The sequence below is a fragment of the Gasterosteus aculeatus genome, chromosome 18 (assembly GCF_964276395.1).
Source record: "Gasterosteus aculeatus chromosome 18, fGasAcu3.hap1.1, whole genome shotgun sequence".
In the NCBI taxonomy this organism is placed as follows: domain Eukaryota; kingdom Metazoa; phylum Chordata; class Actinopteri; order Perciformes; family Gasterosteidae; genus Gasterosteus; species Gasterosteus aculeatus.
The window spans coordinates 15,178,510-15,195,738 of record NC_135706.1 but is presented as its reverse complement, the minus strand read 5'-3'; the positions used below and the strand labels follow the sequence as shown (position 1 = coordinate 15,195,738).

General features: G+C 51.8%; 1 protein-coding gene across 4 annotated transcripts in view; it reads left to right on the top strand.

The window, feature by feature from the left end:
* LOC120808129 (MAM domain-containing glycosylphosphatidylinositol anchor protein 2) overlaps positions 1-16,669 on the top strand; it is a 106,680-nt gene extending 90,011 nt beyond the window's left edge. For 2 of the 4 annotated variants that reach the window (XM_078093622.1, XM_078093620.1), the window contains exons 12-18: positions 902-1,079; positions 5,368-5,388; positions 7,357-7,512; positions 9,510-9,671; positions 14,259-14,389; positions 14,529-14,625; positions 15,028-16,669. In XM_078093622.1, coding sequence (XP_077949748.1) covers positions 902-1,079; positions 5,368-5,388; positions 7,357-7,512; positions 9,510-9,671; positions 14,259-14,389; positions 14,529-14,625; positions 15,028-15,116 — 834 coding nt within the window. In that variant the 3' untranslated portion in view covers positions 15,117-16,669. The remainder of the gene's footprint in view (positions 1-901; positions 1,080-5,367; positions 5,389-7,356; positions 7,513-9,509; positions 9,672-14,258; positions 14,390-14,528; positions 14,626-15,027) is intronic. The other 2 variants (XM_078093623.1, XM_078093621.1) reach the window with 1 other exon arrangement.
* Positions 16,670-17,229: the final 560 nt, after the last annotated feature.

Sequence of the window (17,229 nt, the reverse complement as noted above, 5' to 3'; positions counted from 1 at the left end):
AGCTGTAACTCGTCTTTGTGCGTTCTCAAGGATAAATGTCCCCCCCCCCCCCCCCCCTCTCCTCCAGCCAATGCAGCAACAAAAGCCTGTTTTGTTTCATTAGAATTTAGTGTCACGGGGCAATAAAAGCACAAGCTGGTTTCTTTCGTTTGTCACCCAAAGACACGTCGGCTTGTGTGTTCGACTTTGTGCAGAGTTGAGATATGAAATGGTTGTCGGTTCAAGGACCCTGAATGAAGGGATAGCAAAACATGCGAACACGTGATTCAATACAGAGTTTAAAGGAATTCGGCAACCGCGTACAGAGCACAAGGCTGTCGGCCGAACTCTTGCCTGCGTATTGCTAACGGAGAAAGTGTGTTTTTTCTTTCCTGCAGATATGAGATTATTCCTGCTCTTTGTGAACGTGGCTAATGAGCAGCTAACCCTCAACAGCTCGCACAGAGAGAGATGTGCTTTCCGGTGCGTTCCGTTAAATGTGGGCGGATCACACAAACGCCCGTAGACACGGTTAATTGGAGACGAGAGGGAAATGTGTATATTTGCCGTGGACATATTTGTACATATTTGAGTATGATCCCAGGAGCAGACTCTTCACATGAACATCCTCTGTAGTCCATCTATAGTGCCCTGTGTTGTATTTGTACATAAGTATGTAAGTATTCATCACGGCAGCTTTGTTCCTTGATCCGACTAGTCACACCCAGCAGCATCTTCTCCTTTTCCCTCGGACCCCCTGCCGTGAGAGCCTGAGCTCCCCGGTATGCAGCATGTGGTTAACGCTCGCCGCGCACATCATGCCCAAACTATCCCGAGGAGCGCGCTCGTCGTCGGTGCAGAACTCCTGAAGGTTCCCGGTGATTTTTGATGGCCCGACGCTTCCTCCCCTTCTTCCGTGCAGATGGGGCTGCAGCGCTGGTGGGAGCAGGAGATCCCCGTGGACGGAGCCATCAACAAGGGAGAGCTCATGACGCACAACCTGACGGAGCTGATGAAGCCGGAGTCCTACGAGGTGCGCCTCACGCCCATCACGCGTTTCGGAGAGGGCGACTCCACCATCCGGATCATCACGTACAGCGGTGAGTGCAGGACGCAGGGGTGTCTCCACATCTGCCCTCCCCCCCCACAGTGCGGCCGCACAGCTGGATGAGTTTCAGCTGTGCGGCCGTGATCCTCTTTGTTAATTATCTCCATCTCAAGTTTGCGTTGTCCAACGTTCCTTCCGGTGTCGGCGGCCATCGCGGTGATCGCCGCGGCGACTCATTGGAGTGATTAGAACGCCGTCAAACGCGTGCAGGTCGTCTTGCAGGCTTTTGCTTCTGAGCCACTTCGACTAGACGCGGATGGACGAACTAACCGCCCGTGAGACGCCATCGCGACGTCGGGTGACCGAGACGTGCCGCCGGGGGTCAGAGGTCGAAGACAAGCCGCGTCTCACAAAACCGCGTATTTTTGGTTCGCTTGTCTGTTCCCCGAGGATGTGAAGAGCGTTTTTTTTTCATTTAATTTTTGCGAACGTTTGAAGCCCCACGAGGACAATAACACGTTGACACTGACGTCGTATTTTTGAAACGTGGTCGGCGCTGGCTGACTGTTCGCCGTCTGCCGCGGAGCGAACTCGAGCTTCCGCTGCTGCAGTTGTGAATTATTCAGTTTCACTGCAGCCCGTCAGCTTCTGAAGCGAGAACGGCAAGCGGGAGGAAGAGGGATAATTAACACCGTCTCTGCTGTTTGTGTCACTGCGTCGTCCCCGTCAAACCTCGAATTGAATCCCGATTAATTGAATTCAAATCGTATTGAATCGAAATTGAATTGAGAAGGAGAGACGGAGGCGGGTCAAGTAGGGACGCAGAGGAAAAGGACGATACGGATGAAACAAAGTAAATAGGAAGAGGTGTGAGAACTGGCCAACAACAGACTGGACTAATTGTCGCCCACGCCTCGCGCAGGTCGGGCAGCCTCTCCGTCACCGTTTAGGGTCAACGCGAATGACTGCGTGTTTCGTTTTTCGTCGCCGGCAGTTGATGATGAATTTAATAGTGTTAGTTTCGGGTCGTCGTCCATCTACTTTTATCAACGCGGTATTTCTGGTGCTCAGAGACGCCGGTGATTATTTACTGAGCTTCCTTATAAAAAGCACTTTCATTACCAACAGCCTCCCTTTGGTTTGAGCCGGAGACTCACTTCAGAGAGCCGACCATTTTCAGCTTAATTCACTACTGCGAGAACTCATCCGCCCTACGGACGCATACGTAGTTAAATACTTAAATCCATAAAAACAGGAGGCTGTGTGTATTACTACAGCGGAGTATTAGTATTATAAAGGCGGCGCTGGCAAACTGCCACCCAACTGTCCAATTGAGTCGTTTGCTCTCAAACGTCGGCAAATGCGCCGATTTGTTTCACACGCTGAGGAAAAAAGGAAAAGCGTTTGAATCTTTGGCGCTGAGCCGGACGCACGTTACGCGACGAGCTTCTCGGGCGTCATCACTTTCAGTCCGAAAATGACTCGCAGGAGTCCGTGGGAGCGCGTCTGCCTCTCCGTGTCCCGTCGCCGTCCGACAGGCCGAGCGGGCGTCCTGATGCAGCACGCAAAGCCCACGCTGGCAGTTTCTTTTTTTTTTGTGCGTTTTGCAAGAAAAACACAAACGTGGTTAAAGTGTCCCCAGCTGTGGGATGAGGGATGCTTGTGTCACCGAGCTCCAAACGTGTTCTTTTTGGAATTTTGCTGCAGTGACAAAGTGGCGTCTGTCTTGTGCTCCTCGTTGTGATGTTCTCTCTCTCTCTCTGGTGGCCTCCAAGGTGCAGAATTTAATGTTCAAGCCGCGCGTCATCCCGCACGGCGCCGCGATAAAACACCGCCGTTATTTCTTAATCTTTCTATTTTATAGAGCTCGAAAGGGCCGCATATGGTAAGACGCCCGTCCTGAAGTCCAAATCCACTAAATCTTCTATCAAACACACTGCTCTGCTTCTTGTGCCGGACCTCGGGTGCTTCTATCGTTACCCGGCCAGCGGTGGTTCCCTGTAATCCTGGGCTCCACTCACCTCACACCTTAATGAACGGTGGTAGCGGCATGATCTCAAGTGATATCATGTGGAAACCGCGCCGCAAACCGCCGAGGACTCTCTCTTGCATCATTGTGTCGATGATGCAGGATCCCGATGACGCGCAGGAGATCAGTGGACGGGCGGCTGACTGGAGTTGCGGCAGCATCCGCATCCGACTGTTCTCAACGAAGGGCGCGGCGGTGTGACGCCGCTCGGGGGTTATTTTGGTCTCGGCGGCACGGAGGGGGGGTGGAGGGGGGAGGTTGCCGGCGCTGTTATCGTTCCGACTGGCGGTTCTTTTCTCAGAACGCCGTGGCATCCGCCCAGCGCCCCTTAAACGTGATGGATGGGAATCTCTGGGAGTGTGAATTATTCGGGCTCGCTGCCGTGTTTGAGGACACTTGGCTCCGGCTGTGGGATTGTTGCTGCTGCTCTGTTGGGGGGTCGGGGGGGGTCGGGGGGTCGGAGCGGGCCGGCGGGCAGAGAGTCCGGCCAAAACGAAGTCGTGTGTTTGTTTCTTTGGCGGTCAATGAGCTCGCTTTGTGTTTCCATCAAAACGAGGCCGGAAGGCGGCGGAGCGCCGGGGGGGGGGGGGGCGTCGTGTCCCCCGAGGTGGAAAAGTTGAAAACCTGGAGGACACGACCTTTCGTACGAGAAGCTTTCAGAGAATTCCAATGGAAACTCGCTTTCGCTAATCTCGGCAACTATCGAAATTACGTTTTCACCCTCGATCATTTCTCTGGCGGCGTTTGTAGCCGGCGGGGGGAGGAGGAGCGCTGCCGCACTGGCATGGAAATAAGAGACATTTTTATCAAAGCCGTCGCGCCTTGAGGGCTCGAACTTTGACAACAGACGAGGGCTCCAGGTTCACTCGTATCGCATATATTTTAAAAACCAATCTGTGTGTTTGCATCACCATATCCAGTACTTGGATAACGCGCGTGTGTGTGTTTGTGTTTTGCCGGCCCAGTCAGCGGTTCTCTGCTCAGCTCGGTGTCCTCAGCGTGGGGACGGCGCTCGAGCGGACACATTTATTGGCGAGGCCGCGGCGGGGTTTTCTGTCGGGTAATTGTGAGGTTGAGAGTGAAAGATCCAGCAGGCGGGAGGAGGAAAGGAGTTCCGTCTTTTCTCACAGGCCGCAGGTCGTCATTTGAAGCGCTTCCTCTCCAGCGGCCCCCCGGATGTTTTCCGCCGCCTCTGCAGACTCTGCTGCAGCGGTGACGGCGTGCGGCCCGGCGCGTGTTTTCAGTGACGTAAGAGGTTTTTGCAAAAGCTGTTACACCGGCGGTGAGGCTGCAGCCGCAGTGTTGCAGTTCACTGAATGTTTCATACGATTCAATTGAAAATGCGACGGTTTGTTTCCTCCCTCCTCTCGTGCTTATTTCCCCCCTTTTGTTTTCTCCACAGGAACCGCGTTGCGTTTAAAAGGAGAACGACGGCGGCGTCCCCGCTCCTCAGTACACGTTTTCCTTTGTAGGAGTGATTTGTTATTACTCACTTTAATTGGTTAGATTAAAATCAATCCCCCCCCCCTGCCCCCCCCCCTCATAAATCACGCGGCAACGTAGTTTTGTGCTAAAGCTGATGTATCGCGTCTGTTCGGGCCGGTCAGCGATCGATCATGAAAATACCCATGAATCTTCTTGACAGGTTAAATGGTATTTACTCCGCAGAAGGAAAAAAAAAAAAGCGAAGTGGCGGCTAACTGGCTGGTTGCAGCTGCGCGTGCTGCCCGTGACCTTTCTGCGTCTGCCTCTGAAACTAGCAACGAGGGCGCCGCCGAGGCGGGCGCAGCGCGGGGGGGAAGCTTTCCCTCGCGTGCCAGAAGGCAACGGGGACGTCACGTGAAGGGAATTGTGATCATTCCGACTTCTTTCTGATTCATTGGCGTCTGAGTGGAATCACGAATATAAAGGCTCGGCGCTTTAAATGAAGTCACCTTGACCAAAAGCGTCGGCTAATGCCGGTAAGCGTCCATGACGGATCAGCGGCTGCGCGGCTCGTTCTTAATCCCTCTGCCTTTTACATTTCATAACAGTTTTTCAACTTCTAATACCAGACATCGTTCGTTGCGTCGGCTCCGTGACGATTGCGTGGCGTCCTCACTCTTCAGCCGCGTTTGCATCCTATTCCCGGCGTCCCCCGCGGGCCCCTTTCCTCTCGCCGCCGTCGCGGCGGTGGAACACACTTGAGCTGAAAGCGTGATTCACGCAGACTTTTAAAAGGGCGGCGACGTCGTCCCCGCACTTTCGCGCGCCGACAGACGGCTAATATATTCTGTACTAATGACTGTCCCCGGCCTTTTCTCTTTCACAGCGCCCGTCAACCCTCACCTGAGTAAGTAGCGCGCACCCCACTTAGCACGCCTCGGAGAGACGGGCGAGCTCCGTCTGTCGCCGCGGGGAGATTCAAAGGAAATGCACATCCTGCAGAGATGTGACTCACAACATGTCACGGCGCACTGAGAGAGCCGTCTAAGTGTCCTTAAGTAGTGCTAAATGAGCTGCGACGGAATACGAGTGAGACTTCTTACGGGGACTCTGAGTAAACCTCCATCAGGCTATCTGACATGTTGGGAGCTTTTAATCCCCACGGGGCAGTTTGCATTTTGGATGGAATGCATTTGCATGAGATAAGTGCTTCTGCTTGTGTGTGTGTGTGTGTGTGTGTGTGTGTGTGTGTGTGTGCTTTGTGATCATTACTCATGCATGCATCCGCGCCGTATGTTTATACCCTTCAATATTTACTCCCGTTTGTGGCACATTTTGTTGTCGAAACTTTACAAATTCACATCATCATCCGCGCTTAATCATCGCCCGCCGCGGCCGCTGTGCGCCGTTGTGTGTTTGGGTTTATTTATTTGAATAGTTCTATGTTTTGGTGGGTGTGTTTGCCAACGTGACATCGCGCATCCTAATCACCGACATCATTATCCAAAATCCCCCCCGAGGGAAACCGTCTTACCTGCGCGCCTCCTCTTCCTCCCTCCTCCCTCCTTCCTCCCCCTCCGGATCCTCCCACCTCTCCTGGGCACGGGAGGTGAAAACAGTTAGTTCAGCTCACAGTGGAAAGAGGGGGGTGGGGAGGGGGCGTTAGTTTCTGGCACCCGGAGCTAAACCTCCGTTTAAATCTGCATGCCTATGAGGAGACGAGTCAAGGGTGCCGTCAACCCTTCCTCTCCCTCCTCCCGCCCTCGCTGCCTATCTCTTTCTCTGCCGAGCGGCATCGTCGCCCTTCCTCCCTCCTCTCCGTCCGTCCGCCCACGGCTCTACCTCGGCCTACGTCACCTCCGTCACCGGAGTAAAAAGCTGCATATTCTGCCCGTGTCAAGGGTCACCACTCCAAACCGCCCTCAGCTACGTTTGAATAAATCAATGAATATTAATCAGTTAACACACGCCGGCATCCTGAATCCGCACGCTTTTCTTTTCTCACCGTCTCTTTGAGGACTCGGCGGTCCTCCGTTTGGGCGCTTGGCTTTGTTTGTCACGTGGATTAGATGGAGCCTCCGACGCCATTAAACCGGCAGGGTCTGTTAGCCCCCCGCGCGCGTAATGTCCAACTATCCATTAGAGTATTTACTGTTTGAAACTCCCCCCACGTGCGACCCGGCGCGACCTTTCGCAAACGGAATTACCAACAGAGCGCCTTGGAGGTGATCGCTCTCCTCAACCGCGCCCAGCGGCGCGCGATGCCTCCCCCTGCACGCCCCGCTGCACAAAAGATGGGAGACGGGTGGAAGAAGGACAGAGTGGGCGTTGAGACTGAGGACGCCGAGTCCCACCAGCGGGGATCCCAGAAGGAACGCGAGCACCGTCGGTTTTGCTTTAAATCTTGAGAGAGCGAATGACCCGGCGGCGTTTCTGCACGTCGATAAACACCACGCGGAGTTTTACTGTGCGATTTGTTTTTAGTCCCGATTTAATTTCCTAAGTCGGCGCGTGGGTTCGTGTTTATTGAACACGACCCGCTGTGCGCCGGCGGTGGGCGTTCACGGTGCCGCGGCTAATAAGCGAAAAACGCACACACACACACACAGAAAACACACACTTGGATGTTTCCACTTCCTCTCATCGTCAGGGAGAAACCAAACACACTCGCCGAGAGGTCGCGATTCTTCTACACCAGACAGTGCAGCGTAATTAAGGCCGAGCTCCCCCCCGTGACACACTTAACACGCGTGATTCTCATTAACATGCAGCGTCACGCCGCGCACTCACGCACACGCACGCACACTTTACCTCCGAGGCCTCTCGACAGCAAACGCCAACGCCCGACGCCGGTTTCTGCTCTGTCGCTCGCCAGGAGAGTTCCACTGCAGCTTCGAGGAGGAGGCCATCTGCATGTTCACCCAGGACAAGAACGACGACTTTGACTGGACGCGGCACAGCGCCTCCACCCGCGACACCAAGTACACGCCCAACACCGGGCCCAGCGGCGACCGCACCGACTCCAAGCAGGGTGAGTTCAGAGGGACGCCCCCCCCGGTCCCCCACCCCGAGGGTTTGAATCACGCAGGGATGATAATCGGCTTTAAATGACACGACGATGATATCGGGCGCGGAGAAGCTCTCGGAACGAGATTTGGGGCCTTTTCCCGAACTGAGCCGTCGAGCTGATTGATTTCAGCCACGGACGCAGTTCCGTCTAATCCTTGTTTCTCACGTGGTCGACGTGTAGCGAGTGCGAAAGCCTTTTTACGGGGTTCTGGTTTTAATGTCAATCAGACGACGGCGTTTTCAACCGACCGGCTGCTCGGCACATTGAACCTCTTTCGCCGAAAACAAATCCACAGTCGCGTCACGCACACAGCAACAGGTGTTTGGTGAAGCGCCACTCGATTGATTCCCGCCATTAGTTTGGTGGTTGTTTGATTGAACATTTCCAGAAAAGGCTTCGCACTCGCGGTGGTACAAGGACCTGGTGTGATTGACAGCATTGTGCGGAATAAGTTGGAAGTTAATTGGAAGCCCTGAATTGATTGTGGCGAATGTGCTTGTTTGTGTGTCGGCATCTTCCCTCGATTGTTTCTCAGCTTCAGCTGCGATGCTGAACGAGAAACAAACGCGGAAACATCCGCGGATAAAAAGGCAGATCAGATAGAAATCACGAGCGATGTCGAAGTCACTCGGCTGCCGATCACAGCTGAACCATCATGTTGTAAAATTGTGCCGGCTTAAGAGAAACAAACACACGAACCCCCGGCAGCAGACCGCCACGCCGCCGCTGGACGAACGGGGGGGCTGAGGTGTCACGTTAGCGACATCGCAGCGTGAATGTGTGACTTCAACCTCGAGGCAACATTGGCCAACGTTTCAGTGGAAGTTTCACTTTCTGACGCGTGGAAATGATTAGCGTTCCCCCGCTGCATGGCGGATGATTTCAGCTGTGCTCATTGTGTCATCGGTTGCTTGATGCGGCGCCGTCTAACCGCGCGCAGCCTTGATCATTCATATTCCAGATTATCTTGTAGCCGAGTTGCTGTTTCCATGGGTACCTCAACCAGGAAAAGCTGCACAGAACTTAGTATTCAATATGTTGGTTACCAGTGAAGGTATTCAATATTCAAGAACTCAATAAATAAAGAATATATATGTAATTGGATTTGCAGGAATCTGTCGCAGGATTTTATATGAATCCGCTGATGGAAAGTATCTGTGGTGGAATATAAGTTCCTTTTATGGTGCTGTGGCACCAGCTGAAGCAGTAAATAATGCATTGGCTTTAATCACCTAATGGTTTCAAAATGTCCAGCGTTTCATTACCATACGCAATCCTCTTTGCATGTGATTATCTGATATGAGATTCAACTGAGCGAGATGTCCCATCGCATTCGGGCTGCAGGGCTTCCTTCCCAGCGGCAGAGCAGGGATTGTTCGGAGCGTTTGGCTCAGACGCAATCAGAGAGGCGACTGTCGGACCGGGGGGGCGGGAGGGGGGTTGTTATCTCCTCGATCCGCCCCGTGGTCATTGCTATTAGTAAGAGGCGAACCGTCCTTTTGTCGGAACAAAAACCCGCTGCCCTTCGTCGCTGATGTGGAAGGTTCCGTTCCCGTCATGCGATCGCCAACCGGCGGAAAGAGCAACAGAGAATGTTTGTTGTGTCTCCTCTTGACTGAGGGTAAACATTTATATTCCCACGTGCGCTTCATACCACGTAAACACTGCATGCATTTGTCCCATAGCTCATCATTTTAGCCAGATCCTGAAACGCAAACGGTCCGTGGAACCTTCCTTTGAGCCTTTAAGAGTTGTGTGTGCGCAATGATGGATTGTGACCATTACAGCATGTTGTCACCTTTTGGTTTTAGCAATAAATTGCACTAATTTAAACTAGAATTACTCTTTAAATATTCAAAGTACTGCAGTTTGTTATGTTTTTAGGTTTTGTGATACACTCTTACTTTGCGGCCGGTGTCCTGTAGGTACAAGCGTGTGTTTCCATCTCTTCATCTCAGGGTTCTACATGTACATCGAGACATCGAGGCCCCGAAAGGACGGCGACCAAGCGCGACTCATAAGTCCGTTTTTCAACGTCGCCCCGAAGAACCCTTACGGCATCAACAACCCGCCCGCCTACTGCTTCGGATTCTTCTACCACATGTATGGAAAACACATCGGTAAGACGCGTTCTCCAGATGCTTCATCGGCACCGCTAAGGTTAACTAACCCCCGCGTTGGGTTTTAATCAGCCGCACGGTTCATCCGCTGCCGAAGACACCGAAGACTCTGCTTCATGGAGACATAATAATTACTCTCATTGGTTAAATGGCGTGTCAATTTTCGGTGCTTTTGGTTGCGTCGGCGGCAAAAGCAACTTAAATTGCGTTTGGCGCTCTCTGCTAAATGGAGGAGATGCGTTCTTATCTCTGCAGAACTAAATAACAGCCACTGAGGAACCGACGCGGCACGGCGAGCGCCGTGGAACCGCATCCCGCCGGCTCTGAAACATAAAGACAGAGACGACGTGCTTTAAGTCGGCCGACCTACTTGGGTTCTTTACAGGCAAATTCTTCCCGCGAGCAACCGAATTTCAGTCACTTCCACAGTCGCCACAGTGCAGCTTCCAGATGTTTAGAGCAAGACGATATCTCATTTTTGCAACAACATCCCCTCAAAGGTGTGTTCACAAATCCTGGGCATTAGCTCAAACCTTCCTCTCTGAATGCAGATAACAACCTGGTGCGGCGCATTTTAAAGGAGCCGTCTGTGTGGCAAGAGTCTGACTGCGAGGCTTTTCTCCACCCGGAGACCCAATCAGCCCGTTTCGCCGGCACTCGGCGCTCTGAGTGCACGCTTTTTACGTGTTTGCACAATCGGGAGTGGGGCAGACAGATTGGATCTCCAGCACAAAAGCAGCGGGCGTGCACGTTGTCGACGGCCTTCGTGGGTGATTTCTCTGTCTCGGTTTGACCCTGTATCATTAGCCCCTGCACAGACTGAGGAGGGGGGGGGGGGTATCATCTCGGTGCGATGGGAGCTGGATGGTGTTTGTTGTTGTTGCCAAAAATGTTGTTAATAAAAAGGTTTCTCTGTTTCTGTTTCGGCATTCATGCTTCAACGACCAGATATTGATGATTCTCATGTACATTTTTAGTGACCTTCATTTTTCTCCGTATTTTAAAAAATGCGGCTTGTGCCGCAAACAACAGACTTGTGATAAAAAAAAAAAAAAATACGTGTTTCAAGCCTCTGAAACTCTGAAACTAATGCTCCACGTTTGGGACGGTTCTTGTTCCATCATCGCCTGATGTGTGTGAGCTCGCGGCTCCGTCGAGCGCCGTCGAATCCAAAGCCTCCAGATGTGCCCCGCTGTCATCCCCAGTGGCTCCACTTGTTTCTGCGCAGCGGTGTAAAATGTCGATGGCATCCGTTCGCATGCAAAACAACCGTGTGCGTGCAGGATGAGAGCAGACCGTTGGCGTGCGGCCGTTTATTAAGAGTTGAACACGTACAAATTCTGCTATTCTGCTCGGTCGGCCGTGATTGACAGCGAGGAAACAACCCCAATAACTGTCATCGCGTCCTGATTCCTATGGCGCAGAATCCTGAGGAGCACTCGGGAGCAGGCGGCATCTCCCCCCCCCCCAGAACAAACGTCGACATGAACGGATGCAGGAAGCCGTCAGGGGATTCGTGCGCACGGCGGACCTCGTCTCTCTTGTTGAAAAAGACGACGGTGCTCCACAAAAATAGTCACCTAAAAATACCACATCCCTAAAAATAAAGACAAAACCTTGATGAGGCGGTGACCAACACAAGAGACGAAGCAACGGGAGTCAGTGTGGGGGGGTCACAGCTTTGTGCTCATCAATAAACTGTGAAATCAGGGCAGCTGCCCTCCGTCCGCCTTTGATAAGATGTGAGCGGCGAGCATTTGGCTGCGTTACCTCGCTGCTCTTCTGAGAACCCCCCCGCCGCCCCCCCCAGCCCGCTGGGCTTCGTCTCTGTGAATAAACCAGCTTGTTTATTTGTATACTTGTGTCTGGATTGTCATTGCGTCACATGTTCTACGTGCACAGGCAGGTTAGCGACACATTTAACACGCGGTCGGCGGAAGGAAAAACTAGCTAGGCTACTCTTCAGCCTCCCTCAGTGGAAGTGTCCCGGGGGGGTTGGACCAAACATCTGCAGAGGTGGAAGCAAAGGAGGTGGAGAGAATATAAGGACGGGGGGGGGCGACTCGGCGGGGAGATGAGAGCCTCCTCCGGCTCCCTGCCGAGGTTGAGTAGGCCGTGACATTTCCAATTTGCTCAAATTGATCGCCAGCCAGCCCCTCTCCTCCCCGTCCTCCCCGTCATCCCCGTCCGCGCTGAAGCCCGTGCCCAGACTGTGGCGTGTTATGATGAATGGGGCTAAATGTCAAGGACTTGAAACCCGGCTCAGATCCTCCATGGCTACGCTCCATTTAGCATTCTGCCTCTCCGGCCGAGAGAGAAATTTGCCCTGGAACTCAACGAGGTTGTTTTGTCATATTTTCTACCCAGAGAAGAGAATGCTCGCGACAAATGCCCCAGATAGTGTGTACGCACGTACGCTTTGTACTTTTATTTTTGCCTCGTTTTTAAACATGCGGCTGGATCATGTATCGGAGGCCCGAGCCTTTGACGTCCGCTCTTAACGAAAGCCGTTTCTCGTAACTCGGTCTTGGAGTCTCGGGGGCTGCGGCTGCCGGAGGCCCAAAAGCCGGTCGATGCGGCGTTTCGCCCGCGCGCTGGCGGGAACAGTGGCACCGGCTCAAAGCGACTCCTCCGTAGTTTAGCTAGCGGGCGGATACCTGAGACGGGGGTCGCACTCAATTACCGAAGCGCACTTCAAAGTTTGCCTTTGCCGCCCCGTGTCGCATTTGTCTATAGGATTAAGTCTCCAGGCAAAGCACAGCAAGCGAGTCTGTTCAAGGCCTGACCTTCTGAGCCGCGAGGTCTACCAACCACGCGTGTTCCTTTTTTTAAAAAAGCAGCTTCTCCAAAGAATACGGATCAAACGCCCCCGTTGCTCGCAGGCGATGACACTGATACGGCCAACCTGAGTTCAAAGAAAACGTCAGCGAGCCAGCTCAGCAAAACCCCGCTGCATCCTAAACGCTTCCAGGGTGGGGGGGGGGTCATGTTCTGCTCAGGAGCTCATCCCTCACTGGAGATTGGGCTGTCGTTGGGGAAAGCGTTCTGTACGGCGCGGCGATGAAAGAATATGAACAGTGACAAACGGAGAGAGTGCACAGTGATGACGCACGGGTGCGTCGACAGGGAGGTTGCGGGACGTCGTCGTAAAGGTGCTGGACCTGCGTGTGGATTTCCCTCCAGAGCAGTAGTCCTACTGCGAGCTCTGCTACGGTGCCGGTGGGTTAATGTGACCCGGCTGATGGGGATGATGCTCGCTCTCTGATGGCGATTAGAGAAGCTGACAGGAAGGAAAAGCGTTTGCATTCTGTGTCGTCATCTGACAGCTTTATGTCAAAGCCCCGGGGGCGGGACAAGAGGGCCTCACCGGGTCTTATATTACGACCTGGTGTGTAACCCGTCCTGTGCTGTTATATAACTGAACACGCTTAAAATTGGATCTGTCAAATTGCATTTTCAAAAGCAGAGTTCGGTCTTGACGGAGACTTCCAGCGGCTTGAGTCCAGAGACGGAGGCGGAAAGGAGCCGGACTCGGCGTGAATAGTTTGGATCTAATGATCCACTAGGAATTGTTCTCTGCAGAGAACGCACTCGTACCTGCCTAAAATTCCCATCACACGTTGCCCATTAGTGATAATTAACTGGGATTAATACGAGCCAGAGAATAACTTATCTTCGCTTGCGGAATCACAACTTAATAGAGGAATCAATTTGCGTGACCTGCGTTTAACCTTTGCTGCTGCTTGGCTCTGCTTCAAATGCAGAGGAATACATACATTTGAAATGCAGGAGACGAGTGTGAATATAAAGCTGAAAAGTCTGAGTGGTTGTGTGTTCCAAATATGGGAAAGAAATAAAGAAAAAGAGAGAGGCTGGAATTTCAAACTTTTTACAGTTCTTTGCGATGCTTTAGATTCTCCTTAAAGTCTCATATTGTAATAATGAACTAGACGTTTGTTAAGATTCCTCCCAGTATTTTGCCTGAGTTCTTATCCAAATCATATCACAATCTTTAATATAATCAATTTAATGGCAAATGATGAGGGGCTCCGGTTTGGCTAATAATATTCATTCACTCAATACACAAATAAACCGTGATAGTACAGAAAGGGAGCGCACGAGAATAAAACCCGCAGAACCACCTTCAGCCCGTTCATATCCCATGTGCTTTTGGAGACCGTTTGGGATATTTTGTACCAAGAGCGTTGCCACGGACAACCGGTCCATAATACTGCTAATGCTTCCACCAGTGGGCCAAAGAGGTTCTATCACCATTGTGTTATGCATCAACTCTGAGGTGAAGAACCGCCTCACAGCGATGACCTACTTTGGCAACAAACCACTTCATTATATCAACGGGGAGGAATGAGGGAGAAAAATGCAGCAGAGAAAAACAAAATCTGCCTTCAGTGCTCCCATGACTTTTTTGTTTTTCTCATACGGTCCACATGACCCATCATCCTGTAATCTGCGGCCCACTAGGGGTCCACTGCCCGGAGGTTTTAAACCCATGACGGCACAGTGTTGGAATTGCGTGTGTGTGTGTGTGTGTGCGCTGACATTCACGGTCCTCTCTCCCTGAAACAGGAACCCTAAACGCCCACCTGAAGCAGAAGGGCCAGACGGCCTCCGAGGCGCCGGTGTGGTCGCTGAACGGAAACCAGAACGACCGCTGGAAGCAGGCGAAAGTTAGCATCCGCCCGACGGCGTCCTTCCAGGTGAGACGACGGGCATCTCACTCGGGCCCGGGGGGGGGGGGACGCCGTTTGCTGAAACAAACGATGTGCACTCTATTACATGGAAATGAACCCCAACATCCAACACGACACACTTGTGTCTCTTCTTCCCCTTCCGCAGGTGGTCCTCGAAGGTATCCGAGGACCAGGCATCGAGGGGGACATCGCCATCGACGACGTCACGCTGGAGGAAGGGGAGTGTCGAGACCCGCCGCCCAGTGAGTAGCTCCGAGATTTTACGAGAGGGGATCCGATCTTAAGCGAATCGCCCGGCGGCAACCGACGAGATCGAGGCCTTTGAAGAACAATGCGTATCAATCTGAGATTACATGACTTTATGCAACACATTAGAATCCTATCATACAGGTTAATTGTGCATGAAGCATTAGTTGTTTTTTTCGTGGGAAATATATTTATTTGTTTTTTGCCACACCGGTTTTCAATCATCATGCTAAGCTAAGCTAACCAGAGGCTAGCTGCAGCTTCATCTTTATATGTATCATAAAAACAGTGCTGTTCATCTGGCAAGAAAAAGCTCATCGCATGTTCACGTGTTCTTGGGCTTATATAAAATGAATTGATGCCATGATTTTCTGTCTCTTTCCCTCCCGGCGCTGTAGATCTGAGCGCTAAGGCCCCGTCCACGTCCTCCCATATATGGCTGCTGTGCGTCACCTTGGTGATGACCCTCCTGCAAGGTCAGAGGTGACCCTCCTCTCCGTCATCTCAGAGGCGAATGTTCAGACCCCCCCCCCCAAGTCTGAGAACTGTACCCTCGGCATCCAATCACCAAAGATCCATGCATCCTGGAAGCAGCAAGCGTCCCCTGCTAGACCTCGGAGGGACCGGAAATTAACCAGAGAGAGAAAAAAATGAAGATTTTAAAAAAAGATGCGCAATTTTTTTTTTTTTTTTTAAGAGAGACCTCTTTGACAGAAACGCCTCCTTGGTGCAGGACGGTGGACATCTTTACGAGCACAAAGACAGGTGGGAGATGAACAAGCCTGGACTTTGCCAAAAGAGTTCACAAGCGTCGGAGGAGGACTGTTTGTAAAGCACAAGAACAATTTTATGAAATATGAAAATAATCCACGGCAGCGGAACGCAGACACTGCTGACGCTTTGAAGAGGAAATAGCGTTTCCTTGCTTACAAATACATGGAATCAGACCTTCTATCTGTGTATCTTTACCCTCGTTCCCAACCACCGCCACTTGTCTCCCCCGCTCTCGAGTCACACTTCTGCATTTCTTTACCCGCTCGGTGCTGAACTGTAGAAAATAACATCCCCCTCCATCCCCCCCCCCCCCCTGTAGCTGCCTACGTATCTATTAACACTGTGCTCACTGAGTCCAAGTGGCCAACCGACGGAAGGGCGGCACGGCGACCAATGCAGGAGGAATCGGCAGAGGTGCAGTCAGCCGGACCGGAGGCCAGAGGGGAGGAGGAGGAGAGCAGGGAGGAGGGATGGGGGAGGAAGAGGAAGAGGAGGAGGAGGAGGCGGGTCCGATTAGTGGGGCCGGACTCGAGTATTCAGTCGGCGGTCCGCCGGTGGAACAGAAGCCACTTTACTTTCTGCCATGAAACAAAGTGCCTTCCGAGTACAAACCGCGCGGGGAGCCCGGGTGTTACTCAACATCGACAACACGTCTCCGCTCACGTTTCCTCCGATGGGCTATTTTCTACATGTTCATTTCGCCCCACGAGTGCTGAGGGGAGGGCATGTGCGTGCAGATGGAGCGCGTAGGTGGGGGGGTGGGGGGGCTTTGTGCTCCACCCAGATTTAACTCCTGATTGGACGGTCGCCTGTGTGTGTGTGTGTGTGTGTGTGTGTGTGTGTGTGTGTGTGTGTGTGTGTGTGTGTGTGTGAAGCCTTGGCCTGTGGTCGGTGTGAGGGCAGCTGACCGGGCCGCGCTGGCAGATCGGGGTTTGGGGACAATTTGGCGACAGCGAGGCTGTGGATCTTTTTCTTTTATCTTTTTTTTTTTTTTTTTTTTCGTGCAGAACGAGGAGCTCGTGCAGCAGGATGCAGACGCTTGATTGAATGAATACTCCGCTCCGCTCCGTTCCCATAATTCTCCTCTGCCCCGCGGGCGAGCATTTTTTAAACAAAAGAACAACTGCTGAATAAAACATGGCGTTGTACAGGGAGAAGAGCAGGAACTTTGGGACTGCAGGCTCTTCATTAGGGCGATGTGCATCGCCCCTGTCCTCCACCATTTATATGGAACAATATGAGAATAAAAGATAATAATGACCATAATAGTAGTCATGATATTTTATTACTCTAGCGGGAATGTTTCTCTGCTTTTACACAAACTGTGAAGATTGACTGTGGAAGATCTACCTGAGACCATAACCTTAACCAGCGGGGTTTTTAAAAAATGTATTGTAAAAAAGAGAAAATAAGAAAATGAAAAATTCCGTCCATTGTTGGTTATGACAAATGTTTTGAGGACTTGTGTCTTGTTTCTTATTTTTTCCGTTGAAGATGACTTTACTTCCTTTTCTCTTCTTGTTGTCTCCCTTTGCATCGCTTACGTATCAAAGCTGATGGAAGCATAAGAAGCAAAACCAATTTGGGAATTGTATAACTTGTAAATGTTAAAGAAGCTCTATTCAAAGGTTTATGATAAATGTTTTATGTTGGAGTACAGGAAGCACAACATACAGTTCAAGGTCTCGACATGTAAAACGCATTTTATATTTCTTTGCACATGCGTGACCCAAACCAAGTAACCGCATCATTTATATTCAAACGTATCATGAAACCAGGTGGACCGGGTTCAGCTTCCTCCTGGTGTTGTGGTAGCTCAGCATATG